The 15,214-nt window shown below is 38.9% G+C and overlaps 1 protein-coding gene and 1 non-coding gene across 3 annotated transcripts; both read left to right on the forward strand.

The window, feature by feature from the left end:
• The first annotated feature begins 774 nt into the window (after window positions 1-774).
• On the forward strand, window positions 775-10,227 carry LOC110048484 (putative ammonium transporter 3). 2 transcript variants are annotated; one of them, XM_020754283.2, is made up of 5 exons: window positions 775-872; window positions 5,863-6,758; window positions 7,318-7,377; window positions 8,819-8,895; window positions 9,230-10,227. In XM_020754283.2, exons 2-5 carry the CDS (start codon window positions 6,025-6,027, stop codon window positions 9,775-9,777), a joined length of 1,419 nt encoding a protein of 472 aa, XP_020609942.1. In that variant the 5' UTR covers window positions 775-872; window positions 5,863-6,024; the 3' UTR covers window positions 9,778-10,227. The 2 variants fall into 2 exon arrangements, with proteins under 2 accessions (XP_020609942.1, XP_089129631.1); XM_089273505.1 differs by lacking the exon at window positions 775-872 and adding an exon at window positions 3,819-3,928.
• A 4,164-nt stretch (window positions 10,228-14,391) lies between these two features.
• Window positions 14,392-14,689, forward strand: LOC149102623 (signal recognition particle RNA). Its single transcript, XR_016202261.1, has one exon.
• Window positions 14,690-15,214: the final 525 nt, after the last annotated feature.

Raw genomic sequence — 15,214 nt, forward strand, 5'->3', positions numbered from 1 at the left:
TTACATCCTGTTTGTAAGCTCAATTTTTGACAAATTGAGGTTAAGATTAAATAGCTGTCTCATTATAGAAAACTGGGGAAACTAAGGACGATTCGGTTTTGCGGAGGGTAAAATATTTATCATTCTATAATAGGCCATGTTCGATATATCAATATCCCATTATGGCTCCGAGGCTTTCAGGAAAAGCATCTATATTTGTATCCAAGTCTCTTTTGGGAATTAAGGAGCAAAATGATGTTGAAAAATAATTTTCAGTTTTGTGCTGAAAGCCTCGGAGCCATGTTAGAATATCAAGATATCGAACGTGGGCTATAGTGAACAGGAAGTTAAGATACTGGGTAAAGGATTGTGTTAACCAAATTTGAAGCATTTAGCTGTGCTAGAAAAGCATCCAGTCGCGTTTTCAATAGGCTCATTCATTATGTTTATTTTCCGCTTATATGCGGCAAAAAAAATCATAAACTTATACGCGCCTTGCAATGTCGCGTTCGCGTGTTTGCGTGTACGTGTCAAGGTGGCTCCTCGAACCGTTATCAATCTCCTTCCCAGAACCCGCGTTACCCATTACGAGGGTAATGCGAGCTCTTGGATGCGAGCTTTTGTCACCTGCAGTAAAAGGAAGAATCAGTAACCTGCCTACCGAAGGGAATCACAATAGGGAACCTGTTATCGAGGGTTGGTAAACAAATTACCTTTGATTACGTCACAATGACGTGTGAGTCTAAACACGCACCATATCTGACTACCAGTCTGCGCGCAGACGTATTTAATTTTACCGACACAGAAAAGACAATACAGGGACTTCCGCGCGCAGGGTGTTCGCGGCATTTCGAAGCGTATGTTCAGAAGGCATCTTAATATCAAAGCATAAGGTAAGTTCACGAAGGTCTCTAATTCTAAGTATATATTTTTAGTATCCTAACAGACGTTTTTTAGTAACAAATATATTTTTATCTTGTGTCGGGGTTTTCAAGTGTTTTAATCCTTGAACTCAGCCGGTTTTATGTACAATCGTCAAAATATTGGAGTGGAAAGATATTTTCACCGCCGGTGTCCAAAAGTAAGCTATAAACCTGTCAATTTTTAACAAAATCACTCTTCGACTTAGGTGACGAGTCAGAAATTGAAGCCCACGGGGCATTTGTAGGAGATAAACAATATTTAAAATTTTACATAGCTCCTGTTGCCAGCTGCGGGCGCTCGACTCATTTCGCTCCTTTGTGCATACATTATAGACCATAAATGATGGTGCAATTTTTGGTAATGCGTCAGTGTTAACAAACAAATTCATTTCAAATGATTTCCATTTATTTTACCACACCGTTTAAATTCACCAAGCGATCTCTTTTAAGGGAAGTTTTCCAACATTAATTTATTTTATTTCGCCGTCTACAATCTCAGTGCGAATCGAGATAACAGTATGCGACTTAATTGATTAACCTTTTTTCTTGGTTTCCGTGGCTGTTGTTGGCAGTAGAAAGATAGCCCGTCGGTCGCTTTTCATTTCTCTGTTTCCTCTCCTTTGAAACTGACTTTGCATCAGAAAAGCCCCTGGCAGGACGACCAACTTTATGTTAGCTGGTGACTCGCTCAAACAAAACAAACCATGAGAGCAATAATATTGAACAATCAACATTGAGAAAAATGTCATTCTTCCTGAAGAAAAAAAAAACAATTCATTTTATATATTCTAACTTATATCAACAAATATGTTGTAAAATAAAGTTGGGCTCAATTTGTTCGAATCAACTATTTTACATAAGAAAACCCGCTTCCCTCAGCAAGTGTAAATTATAACATGCAAAGATGAAGAACTGTTAATTTTTTTTTTTTTGAAGAAGTTTCTATTGAGTAGATTTTGTATTGAAAAACAAATTTTTTCCTTGTTTACACTTAATATCGGGTAATTTCGTTCCAGAATTATCCAGAAAGCTGATTTGAATAAAAATTTTAAAAAAATAAGCCCGCCTGAGTGAAGGTAATCGGCTTGTTTCTACCCGTTACTTAGCACCTGAGGTATAAACAAATTGCCTGGTATCATATTTTTTCCGTTTTAGGAGGAAATCTTCCCTTGTTTCCAAAGTTAACAGATAAATGAAATACTCCATTAAGCATCACAATTCAGCCAGCCCTTTTTTTAATTTTGGTGACGTTTGCATAACGTACTGAATGTACCGTGACGTTCGAAACATATCTAAAAATATTTTTAAGCCTTTTTTGCATTTTGGCGCATTTTAATTCCACTTGGCTGCAGATACCTCTACTTGTGGAAAGTTACTTCTTGACTTTCGCAAATTGTACTTGAGTTGTTATGATTTTAACTGTCGTTTTTGAAGTTCAAAAGGATAGATTAGCAAATAGATGTTAAATATCTGATGTTACTTGAGCAATGTCTGCCTGAATGAAAACTTAGCTTGAGCTAAAGAGGAACATTACAAACGAAACATTTTAGTTAATTTCTATGTTAATCATCAGGGAACTGAAGTAATTTTAACAGCTGTTTATCACTTCTTCAAATATTTAGCCGTAGGAAAATGGTCCCAAGGGAAAAATGAACATTTGTGTTGCAGCAGCGTTCATGAAAGGGGTCTGCTAAATCGTATCTCACTGAAATAGCAATATAAAAATCTATCCTGTAGTAATTGGGCAAAATTGTTTAAAATTGTAATTAGAACGATAGGCTAAGCCTAAAAACAATTTTAATCTAAAACTAATCGGCCCTGAGGTCCTTGAAATTAAAGTTGGCATTGAAATAGACCAATTTCGATATATTAAAATTCAGCCTAAAACAATAGACCTCAGCACGAGGCTCTGGGGAATAACTACAGAGTTTGTGGGGTTTATTCCCCAGAGCCTGAGGTCTATTGTGTTAGGCTGAATTTTAATATGTCGAAATTGGTCTATTTTCCAAAGCTTTCTGTGGACGATCATTGCGACGCGATATTTCAGAATGTATTCGGAATAAAGGGGATATGGCTCACCATTTCTACGAAAGAATAATGGTTTTTAATGGTTTGTGACACTCGTAAATATAATAAGTTTCTGTGAACCGTTTATTGCTCATTTCGTGGGATCAAAACAAATAGTAGGGAGAAAGTAAAACCTGGAATGTTTAAAAAACATTTACCTTACCAGGCGACCGTCAGGAACATTTTAAAGTATTTCACTAACGAGAAAGGTAGATAAAAGACACAGAAACGATTTGGTCTTTGCGTGCTCCCAGTCTCAAGGTGACAATTACGTGTTCCCGTCTCCAGTGACTATTTATCTTGTGAAATGGAAATTCGGCCATACGTGGTTTTATTGGATCAAGATAACTGCACGACTTCAGATAAGTCGCAATAAGTTCGTTTACGGCACACCAATTAAATTGACCATTTATCTCTTCTGAGAAACCTCGCCAAAAAAGGAAAAGCAGTCATATCAAATTTCTTGACGCCCCCGTAAACGAAAAAACGCTGTCGCGGAAACATTGTGTCACACTAAATATTTCCCCGTTTGTTCGTGATATGAAGCTTGGAGCAAAACGGAAGCCGTTGTAAACACGTGTCAGTTTCCTTCTGAAATTGACCGAGAATAAACATCGTTAAATGGTTAGACATCATCTGAAAGGTTCTTGCTCCATAAAGATGTTAGAATTAGCTAGCTTCCTTATAACAGCCCTTTTATCTCAACTTAAAGTTATCCTCTATTTGACAAGAATTGCAATAGATAATTGCAAGGCTAAAGATAAGTCACAATATCTTCGTTAATGGCAAATCAATTAAATTGTCCATTTGTCTGCGGAAACATTGTCTCCCGGATGTTCCCCGTTTGTGCCTGCACGCAATGTTTCCTGCGGAAGAAGGATGTTTTTGATATTTTCGGAGACGTTTTGAAACAATTTTCTCCCGCAGCAAATGTTTTTGCAGGAAATCTGCGTGCCAAGGTAACCTTTCTGTTTCTTAATTTGGCCGAGAGAACATTTTTACTCGCACACTATTGCTAACTGCCAGTGCACGCGAAATTATACACAGTAAGGTCATACAGTGCAACACTAGGGCGGCGTCCATACTACCCTGGAGGACTTGAAAACGCAGCTAAACGGAGCCTTTCGAAAACGGTGACAATCATGTGATTTCCCTGCTTAAAGACAAATCCAAAACGATTGTGATTGTTACGTTTTTAAATTCCTCCGGCCTGGTGTGGACAGAAATTAAAACATTTGATGCGTTTTCAGAGTGAAACCTGCGTTTTCAAATTCCTCCGGCGTAGTGAGGACGGAGCCTAAATTAAAGGATTCACCGACAACTGGAGCTGAACGACAGTTAACAACTCGCAAATAATTTTTTAAAAAACTAACTGTCCGAACTAACACCTACAAAGCAAGAACGGTTTAAACTGACCACAAACAGGTTAGCAGGTGTAAGTGTTGCTAACATGTGTTTAAAAATTTCTCTTTCTCTAAAAAGTAATTTAAATGATCAAATAACACCGCCACTAGTATTGTTATTATCATTTACAGTGTACTTGTAACAGAAATTGAAATGAATAGCACAAACCTTTATGAAATTTTTTTCTTTTCGAAGTTGATCAATAAAAGCAAACTGAGAGACGACGAGGCGACGAAACATAACATTATTAACTCCAATGCCGCAAGGAAAGGAAAACTTGATTTGATTATGGTTTTGATTCCTTGCCGTTTTCTTAAAAGTTAACTGAAACTCATTGTACACTGACAATGCAGAAGTTAACAGTTGACACCCCCAAGAGGAGAAATTGTTTAGACTTGTTGTTTATTTGTTCATTGGTATAAATCAGCCTTACTAATCTGCCCTAGTTGTTGCAAGGGTTTACTGTACATAATTTTGATTGACACTGTCACAATTTATGTTTACTTTCAAGAAAACATTGTGAAAGTTTTTAATCATAATTATGCGTTCCGAAAAAAAATTAAAACTTCTTTCACTGTGTTACGAAAACACTCAATGAAGTTAAGAAGAGAAACATTTATGGGTAAAAGACAAACTTCGTGTATGACAATGTTTTTAAGTCGTTTTGTAGCAATCTGAGTCCTATGGTCGACCAACTATAATGAAATAATCAACATTATGTGTCTGAAAAGACAAAGCAAGCGAAAGCTCTGAACAGTTACAAATTAAGAGCAGAAAAAACTGAAAGCAACGGCGCTTTTCGAGGCACAGTTGTCTTTAAGTTATCGTCTGAAACATTTATTCTTACATTTATTCTTTATGTTTCACTACTGCAATCATTTTGCTTGTTGCGATATTTCATCGTTTGAGGTGACATTTGGTAGCAAGAACACCAAACATTAAGTAAAAATAGGCATCGTGTATTATAGTTAATAACGAAAACATATGAAAAATATGTTAAATAATCAGGTTCCTTGAATTGATCTGTACAATGTACTCCATGCGTTTTTGTAAAACGTTCTGGCGTGTTGAAAAGCAGGCAATAAGTTAGTACATTTGGCGTGATTTTCATATGCAAATCGAGATGTTCAAGTATAAATCAACAATGTACGAGGCTGCAGTTTATTAATTTTTGCAAAGAGGACAGACTGAAATGCGAATTTCGCTACGATTTCTGCTTTGACAAGGGTATGTTTCCTCGTGTCAATATTTGGGTTTGGTCTGGGACATGCCGTAGAGCATTTTTGCTTAGCTGTAAAAATCAATTTACTCTCTAGTTTATCGTGTTAACTTCGCGTATCATTATATTCCGTCATGATCTGTACGCAATGCGGACCTGTCCGTTTTTTACCCAAATTCAAATAATTCAAATTGAGTTAATATTTTCATTTTATCAGCGGCTTGAAATCTTTTTGTTAGCTGCTTATTATGCTTATTATTTTTACCTCAGGAAATCCGGGGCGGATGACGGAAGAAAGGTGGTGTTTAGATCAACTATAGACAAACGATGAATTCAATTACAGAATTTTCCTCTTTCCAAGCCGTTTCCATGCCCTGAGATCACGCCAAGTAAACGAGCAAGATCAAAACAAACTTAACATTAAACTCAACAATGACACCAACAAAGGAGTATTCCGACGAAATCCAAACTGATGGAGAAATCTTGTCGGGTGACGCGACATGGATTTTGACGAGCGCATTCATCATTTTCACAATGCAGTCCGGATTTGGCCTTCTCGAAGCCGGAATGGTCTCCAGAAAAAATGAAGCAAACATCATGGTCAAGAACGCTGTTGATGTGGTCTACGGTGGATTGTCTTATTGGCTTTTTGGATTTGCACTCAGTTTCGGGAAAGGCGAGCAAAGAAATTCTTTCTGCGGCCTTGGATATTTTTTGACGGATGCTGAGGAAAGTGAAATGGGGCAGGTGTTTTCGAAGTACTTTTTTCAGCTCTCCTTCGCCACGACTGCAACCACCATTGTTTCTGGCGCGATGGCGGAAAGAACGAGCTTAAAAGCCTACACACTTTTCTCATTCTTAAACACCCTGACATACTGCATTCCCGCTTTTTGGGTTTGGGATGACAGTGGCTGGCTTCGGAAAATGGGCGCCGTTGATGTTGCCGGATCCGGCGCTGTGCATTTAGTTGGCGGAGTGAGCGGCCTGGTGGCGACTTTAATGTTGAAGCCCCGGATAGGAAGGTTTGATGAAAATTCGCCATCAAAACAAATGGCTTCTCCTACAAATGTAATGCTGGGAACCTTCATGTTATGGTGGGGCTGGCTGGGTTTTAATTGTGGCAGTACGTTTGGAATAAGCGGCAAGAAATGGATACTTGCCTCCAGGTATTTAAAACAGTTTTGCGCAAGGAAATTAACATTTGAAAATTTATCTTAAACTTCCAGTCGCCTAGAGATTCGTGTACTTTGAAAGAATTTTTAAATACAACGAAAAGTGTAAAGCCTTGATAGCTCGAGCTTTTCGCATCACTTTACTCATTTATTATGTCTTTGATAATTACGAAAGGGCCTGTATTATTTGCATTGCCAAGTAAAATGAAAAATTAACGATACGTTTGTGCGCTCTCAGCCAATCGCAGAAAAGTAATTTTCTCAGTCATATAATAAGCCAGGGTACCGGCGTATAATTTCCGCTAAGCTTGTCTACACGGTCTATTCTGTTCATTGTTCTTATTTGTTCCGTTTTGAACGTTTACAACCACGACAAGAATTATAACTTATTGAATCGGAGTTTTTACATTGCAAGTACATTTTGTCAGAAGATTTCCCCAAGCGTAATAGGGCTGGTTCTTTTTTATACCTTTCACTCGGTTAAATGAAACGATTTTCGAAACGTCATTCAAAATAAAATTGTGGCACTTGACTCCTGCCTCTTACCTTTTAGGTCAGCGGTCGTAACTATCAATGGCTCCATAGGCGGAGGGATTCTGGGAATGTTGTACAGGTAAGTTAGCCAGAAAAAAAATAGTGTTACAAATTTTCAATAAGGCGGACGACTGACGAGGCTCGAAAAGCAAAATATATTAATACCGCGGTTTACAGTTTTTACACAGTTTTTATATAAATACTTTTTACTTCTTTTTAAGTGCGTCGAATGTGGATAGAAGATGTGATGTCTTCTTCTTGTTGTTATCGTTATTCCAACACATTCCTGCCCTCGGCGATTGAAGTTTCGCAGAGAAATGCAAGCAATGATGTCATTTATTTATTTATTCTTTACTTAACTGCGGAGGGAAACTAATTTTTGGTGTTTCACTTTTTTTTGTATTTTGGCCAATCATCTAAAAGGAAGATGGTGAAATTTGGTAAAGAAAAGTATTTCGTCACTGCGTGTGGCTTCGAAGGAAAGTATGCTGAATGGTTTAGTGCGCAGCCGCATTGGCTTTTCGCGCGAAGTTTTGAATTAACAGACCATTAAAGAAGAGAGTTCTTAAAGGAACTTGAACTCGGAACATTACTTGTTGGAAATCGACGAACTTATTCGCCTATTAAAAGTAAAGCTCTCCCGCAACATTATGACCGGGTGAGACTCCTTTATAAAAAGGACGGGGGGGGGGGGGCTCGCCAGAAATTTTGAAAAGAACCCCTTAAAGGTATCAAGATTTTGTTTTGTGGGCGCGGCATTAATTTTTTTTTACCCCTACGAGGTACTAATTCTAAGACAACACATTATTTTTTGCCATGTTTTTCTCGGCTAAATACCCTAAAAGGAACAGAAAAGCTCCCGCTGTGGACCTTTTTAGGCTGAATACCCTAAGAGCTACCAAAAATCACATTTTTTTTTAACCCCTGAAAGGTACGACGAGCCCCCCCCCCCCCGCCCTATTTTTATGGGAGTCCCCCTGGCATTATGACAAGCGCATGACCGAGAGAAGCATCAGTCTAACTCTCAACCACCTCAAATTACATATCACTGAAATAAGTGATCATAAGACAAGACGCTTTGATGTCATGAGGGTATTCCCAATAATTATACCCCAGGGGTTTTCAAGGAACAAAGACAGTGAAATTATACGTGTGCTGCCATTATAATAGAAAACCCATCGAAATGGTTTGTCATCCTGTCATAAATAATTTATTTAGCTCGTTTCCAGGCCTCAGTTGTTCGAAAGGTGGATAACGCTAACCAACGGATAAGTGTTCACAAAACAAACCACGCTATCCGCTGGATAGTGATTTATCCGGTGGATAACGTTGTCCACCTTTCGAACAAGCCGTGCCTGCTGTTTAGCCTCTTCCCTTTAATTCAATTTCTCCCATTTACGAAACAATCTAATTTCTTATCTCTGAATTACTACTCTCATTTTAATATCTGTGCACCCTTCGTCTTTGTATTTTTGTCCCGAGAAAAAAAAACACTTAAATTCTTTATTTTTATTTCTCAGTTACATTTGCTTCAAAAAGAAGTTAAATATTCCAATCTTTGTAACCGGAATTCTGAGCGGGCTCGTCGGCATAACAGGTAAATTAAATAATGTACATGTAACACATCGTGTTATGGTATTATTTCACCAGCTAGATATTCGATGCAAAAAGAAAATTTATTCTTACAGAGAATAAATGATTTTATGCAGCTAGCTACGCCAGTTAATGTTTGACTAGTAAGGGTCAGGTTACATACGGGACTCTTAGTTATGAGTACTTAAACAGAGCTACACCTTGGCAATGCGCTCTTTGAGTTTAAGTAACCGAGCGAGAAGCATAAATGATTAGTACAACATTTCTTCTGCCTTTTCAATTAAACGTCAATCCTTTTTTAAATACACTCGTTTTTAGTGCGTATGTTTTTTTTCCAGCCATTTGTGCCCTGTCCCGACCTTGGGAAGCCATTGTCATCGGTGCAGTAGGTGCCCTCATAGCCTGCCCTGGATGTGCTCTTCTCGAGCGGCTCGGAATTGATGACCCTGTCGGCTGCGTGCCCACACATGGCATGGCAGGAGTCTGGGGTGTACTGGCCGTCGGCCTCTTTGCCGAGAAGGAAGATACGTTCTCCAGTGAGTTTGGAATCCTCAAAGGCGGTCCGTGGTGGTTCTTGGGAGTTCAACTGCTCATGGTTGTCGTTATGACCGCCTGGGCTGCGTGTACAACATTTCTGGAGCTGCTATTGATCGATAAGGTTTTTGGACTGCGCATGAGCGTGGAGGAGGAGCTTCTGGGAGCTGACAAAGTAGAGCACGGAATTGACGAGTACGTTTGGAACCCAACTCAAGCTACGGACATTTGCCAAGAAAACGGGCGCGCTAATGACGGACTGGACCCGACTGAGGACACCCTGAATGATTTAGAAATCACTAGAAATGAAAACTCACCAGAACTCATCGAAATTGATACAAAGAAACTTTGAAATCTTATCGCACTCAGAGTTATTGCAAAGTAAAGCTGTGAGACCAGCAGCTACCCTGTGACTACCATTTCACTCTTAAGGAAAGTATATACTCCTCTAGGAATGAGCTCGCCGTATTTCTTTGAATTAATTTTACTCCTACAACAAATTTCGAGAGCAAATAGGGACGTAAGAATGATTTTTTATACGTAAAAGAGACAATTCTTCATAATTAACTTATATAATTACCGGGTTTGTTTAAATTTAATACTGTTCAGCATCGTGAGACAAACGATAATACATTTTATTATCCCCAGTTTTGGCATAAATTACACCAAAATAAATGAAAATGTAGAAAAACATTTAGAATGATTCCGTATAAAATTAGTACAATCGTAAAATGGTGAGAGCACCAAATCTGGTATTTGATAGAGCAGCCCTCAAATATACTACTGGCAAATTCAACCAGAATATTGTAGATAGTGTGTGGTGTGTCTTACGGGTTCCACCTTTTACTTGATGTTCTCGGCCCAAGTCAGCCGTGGCACCTAAGTAGCCGCTTACACAGAATATCCAGAGGCCATCCTCCCTTCAGGCATTTCATTCAATTCACGTGATCCCAGAGCTTGATGCCTGTCACACATTCAACTAGTGAGGGTCGCGGCTTTCATAACACCCCCTTCCCCCCCTCCCTCCCCTCCCCCTTCTCTCCCCCCCCCCCTTCACCCCGCTCTGTATCTTGGTTTTGTTCAACGACAATCCACCACTAGAGACGAGATTTCGAACGATCATTGCGTTGCTGTATTTGTTTGTGAGTTTTGAGCGGGTAGGAAACTATAGACGTGTGCTAATACTTTAAATTATCAGTTTACAAAACGACTAACCCTTCCGGCGGCTGTAATAGTGTTTGCTGGCGCGGGCCTTTCACATGACAAGAACTTCCAGGCAATTGAAAAACCTATCTAAAATACACGGTTTCTCAATCTTTTGGTACAGCAAAATGATTCCCCAGCAAAGGCATTTCACAAAGTTTCTCGCATCAATTATGTCAGTTAAAAGATCTGAAATTGAATTTCCGACGCAGGGAAGGGACTAGAGGGAATTGATGAGTTTATCGGCTGGTATGGAAAAATCCGTTTCCCCACGCGTATTTTAAATTTAAGTTAATTAATCTTGTACAGCTTACAGTTACGAGTTTAGCTGCAGTTTTCAAGGTAAGTTATGACTATTATTATTTCTCAATCGTTCTGTTGCCGTCATTATTTGTTTGCTTGTTTGTTTGTTTTCTATTTTCATTCAACACAAGCGTACATCGAAAAAGGCAAACGCTGCCTTTTGGTAAACGTTCAAGAAAAGAAAAAAAAGAAAAAAAATTAAGTAAACAAGAAGAGAAAAAGTTCCTGCGTCACTAGGACTTTAATTCATAACCTCCCACTCTTATGGTGGTTAACTTGTCCACTGCGCCACACTGACAATTATTCCGGAAATGATGAAAATACTGATTATATTAGTTTGTAGAGAAGCGCTGTGCGTTTCTAGCACGGCCCGACAAGTCATGCGAAAGTATTACCAAGCTCATTTATTATTGTACCCTCTAGTAGTTGCCTACTTGTAAGACTAGAATATGTCAACCCGATGCCATAACACTAGCCATAAGCCCACAAGTACGCATTGCGGGCCGCTTATTGCGTTTATTATACATTAAACTAACTATCTCCTTTCCGATTGGCCGAAAGCGTACAGTGAATTTTCGAAATCAGCACCTGTGACGTCATCTAGTTGCAGATTATACAATAATCATGTCAAGGACCCTCAAGGTCACGGGTGATCATGTAATGTATGACCGCGGTGCATTATTGAAAAAGAATGAGCGAAAAAGCAAAAACATGACTTTCATCTTTTTTTTTTTTTTTTCGTTCAATGCATCATAGAACAATTATTAGAACAATTATTTCTCAGTAAGGGTTATCAGCCTCAACCTTGATTATTCTGGAAATCACTAAAACCTCATCCAATAATTAAGTGATGAAGTATTGTGTGACGTCATCGCCTTAAGCTGGCGTGCGTGCAATCCTTTGGATAGTGATTTCTCATAGTTTCGCCGCGCTCATGTCACGCACGATTTATCCCTCTGTGGAAGCGAAATGCACTCTGGGAGTTAGTAAATAAGACAATTAGGTTCAGCGGAGTGCTTTTAATTCTAGCTTTTAAAAGAAGATTTAGGGGTGGATTTTGCTTTATACAGTATCGGATAAATTTGCGTTCACAGCCAAACTCATAATAAGAACATATCCTCCATACATACAAGTTTAGATAAACAAGTAAGTCGCACAGGCGATAGGTGAAGGCTTTGCGGCTTTCCTTTGCTCTTTGTGGGATCAGCGGAGTGCTTTTAATCGATATGACAATTATACAGTTAAAGCAACAAATTAATTTCCGGTGAGGTAATTAGAGTGGCCAAATATTTTTACAGATAATAAGGTGTCGATTTCAGAGAGAGTAACTTTTCCTTCGCGGCTTTCCTTTGCTGTATATTAATAACAAGCAACCTTTGAAGAAGTCGGAGGATTGACTTGATCAATGTTCCACACCAACTAGTTTTAAACCACCTAACAATTGGACACCAGAAACCAGGTTCTGCTCAAGGTTGAAACCATAGATATGGAAAAATGTTGCAATGAATTTCTCAAAGCTACCTAAGTTCCACGTTTGTAAACTGTACTTTTGCACACAGACGCCATCTTTCTCGGTCTCGGCAAAAATTATCCAGATTTACAAGCCGTGGTCAAGATCTGTCAAATATTCATCCCAAAGCTGTCAACAATCAGCGATTTAACCAATGAGATCATGATACCAGATTCTGGTATCATGGAACGGTGGCATCAACAGAATGTCCACCGGAGGGATGGTCCACAGGCTCTACCTTTCCGCCCCGCTCGCTTCTCTCGCCGAATTTTTTTCTTGCCTCGCCGGGAGCCTCTTCGCAGGCTAACTTTTTCCAGGCCAGTCACTGCAGGCTTATGAATGTTTTTCTTGCTTAAGAATTGCAACACGTATTCGTGTGTCCGCTCACTGAGCCAGTCCGAAGACATGATGTACTGCGAGTTCGCTGACGAAGAGGTAAGCTTGACTTTGTGATGTGTGGTAACGCGATGTTTAATCGTTTGTCGAAATTAATAAGCTCTTTTCGTTCCACCATCATCATTCAAGATTAACAAGTCTTTCGATGGTATTTTTGCACAAGTAAACAAACCGAGATATGATTATGAATTCGCTTGTTTTGGGCGACTCGAACAGCTGAAAATCACCCAGTTTATACCAACAACAAAGATGTTTGATTTTGCTAGTTTTAAATAATGGTTTGCTGACGTAAATATGAATGGAACTTAAGCCGACTTCGCTGGTAAAACCTTGTAAGCCTGACGAGGAAACACAATAAACCTTACGCTACTGAAACACAAAATCTGCTTTGCGACTCATGGATGGCAAACATAGGGCCACAGTAATGACTGAAAGCAATCTTAACAGACTCCCTTAAGAGGTCCAACGAACGAAGCAAGCCGAGCGTGGTCTGGTTACGAATCCCCTGAAATCAAATCGCTCGGCTTTCGGCAATAGGCGATTTGCATGATGACGTCATTTGACTACAACTACCAGAATCCTTCACTTTTTCTGTTTCTTGTGCTAATTAGAGCAATTGTTATTTAAACCCTACTGGGGCTTAAAAATTTAAATAATAAAGAAAAAACGAAAGGAATTCTGGTAGTTGTAGTCAAATGACGACAACGTCCAAATCTGCTATTTATTTCTCGAAATATCCCAGAAGTGTGCTTGTTCACAGACTGTACAAGCATCCATAGTGTAGATGAGGGTGATTTTTACATGACGTATCGTAGCAATCTAGAAATAGCACCACTCAGTTCAGTTCGAAAAATTTTTTCTACGGTCTAAACATCACAAAAAAGTCGCAGAAATCATTTTTACGGATTTCGTTTCACTCTTATGCGTGTTTTGTAGGCGTGCACTTTTTTATGCTATATGCTTCAGCAAAGTGTCCGAAAATTTAACGTCCAAGGGAAAATGTACAACAAGTAATGTGTTCCGGATCAACAAATCTGATCTCCTATCGCATATTAATTACGCCTGATTTGCTTACACCCGTGAAAGTGAAGTTGTTCGGGTTTTTGTTTCTTTCCATTTTTTTTTTTTTCTTATAAAAGAAGAGCTGATGAACTGCATCTAAATTTAGCTCGGTGTAACAGCTGTTCAGTTATTAATAGTTATAAAAATGAAATTCTTGAAAACGCTCGGTGCTTGATCCGAGTTTCACAAGTCCGTTTCACTTGTTTTGGTTCAAATAAAAATCCTTCAACTTCCGCCGACAATATGGCTTCGCGCACGCGCAATCGAACGAAAGCCAAACTGTGACAAATTGTATCCAACCAACATTGTGTAATCAACACGTTTAGCGTTCAATATAACTTCAAATTCACTAATTACGTGTTTCTTTCCTTAAATTTGAGTTTTCAGCAGAAATCGTGATGTATTTTGGTCTTTAAGAATAAGCCATTTTACTTCCGGCGGGCAGTCGAGGCTTGTTACGATTGACCTGTTAAATTTGTTCGTATTTCGTCAGCCGGGCGTAGTGGCGCACGCCTGTAATCCAGTTACTTGGAGGCTGGGGTCGTTGAATGGCTTGAGGGCGGGATTCCTGAGGGTGGTCGTTCTATGTAGATCGGGTGTCCGCGCTAAGTTTGGCGTCAATATGGTGAACACAGAGGAGTCTGAGTTCTCCAGGTTGGTTAAAGAGGGACGAACCGGCCCAGGGTGGAAACACAGCAGGCAAAAGCTCCCGCGTCAAACAGTAGTGGGATAGCACTTGTGAATAGTTCGTCACTCTCAGCCCGGTCGAAATAGTCGAACTCGACTCTGTTTTTGTTTTTGTTTTTTGTTTTTTTTGTTTTTTTGTTTTTGTTTTTGTTCTTCTTCTTCTTTTTCTCTTTTCTTTTCTTTTTAAAATTACAAATCTCTTATCTTTTCCAAATTTTTCACAGAAATCAAATTTTATTTTTCGTCGTCAAAATTATTTTTTTCTTTTTTTCTTTCCTTTCTTTTTTTCTTTTTGCCAATTGTTAATCACCTTTCTAAGCTTTAAACTGAAACCGTTTCAGAAATTAAACTTCGGTTTTCCATTCGCACGTTATTTGGAGAAGTTTTGACCCAAATTTATAGAGCTTTGTATGGAGACGCCATGTTGGTGCCCATCAGATACGATACGATACGATACGATACTTTATTTAAACGTCGAGTTAGGCTTCGCTAATCAGCTAGTTTACAGGTAATCCACGGCCTTAGTATATTCTAAAAATTAATGGCGGCTACATTGAAAATTAAAATTAAAATACTTCTTCTATCGCAGGAACTATCCAGTTGTAAAACGTTAAGTTCTTAGAGGGTC

The sequence above is a fragment of the Orbicella faveolata genome, unplaced genomic scaffold (genome assembly GCF_042242905.1).
Source record: "Orbicella faveolata isolate gen_17 unplaced genomic scaffold, um_ofav_v1 contig_35, whole genome shotgun sequence".
Lineage (NCBI taxonomy): Eukaryota > Metazoa > Cnidaria > Anthozoa > Scleractinia > Merulinidae > Orbicella > Orbicella faveolata.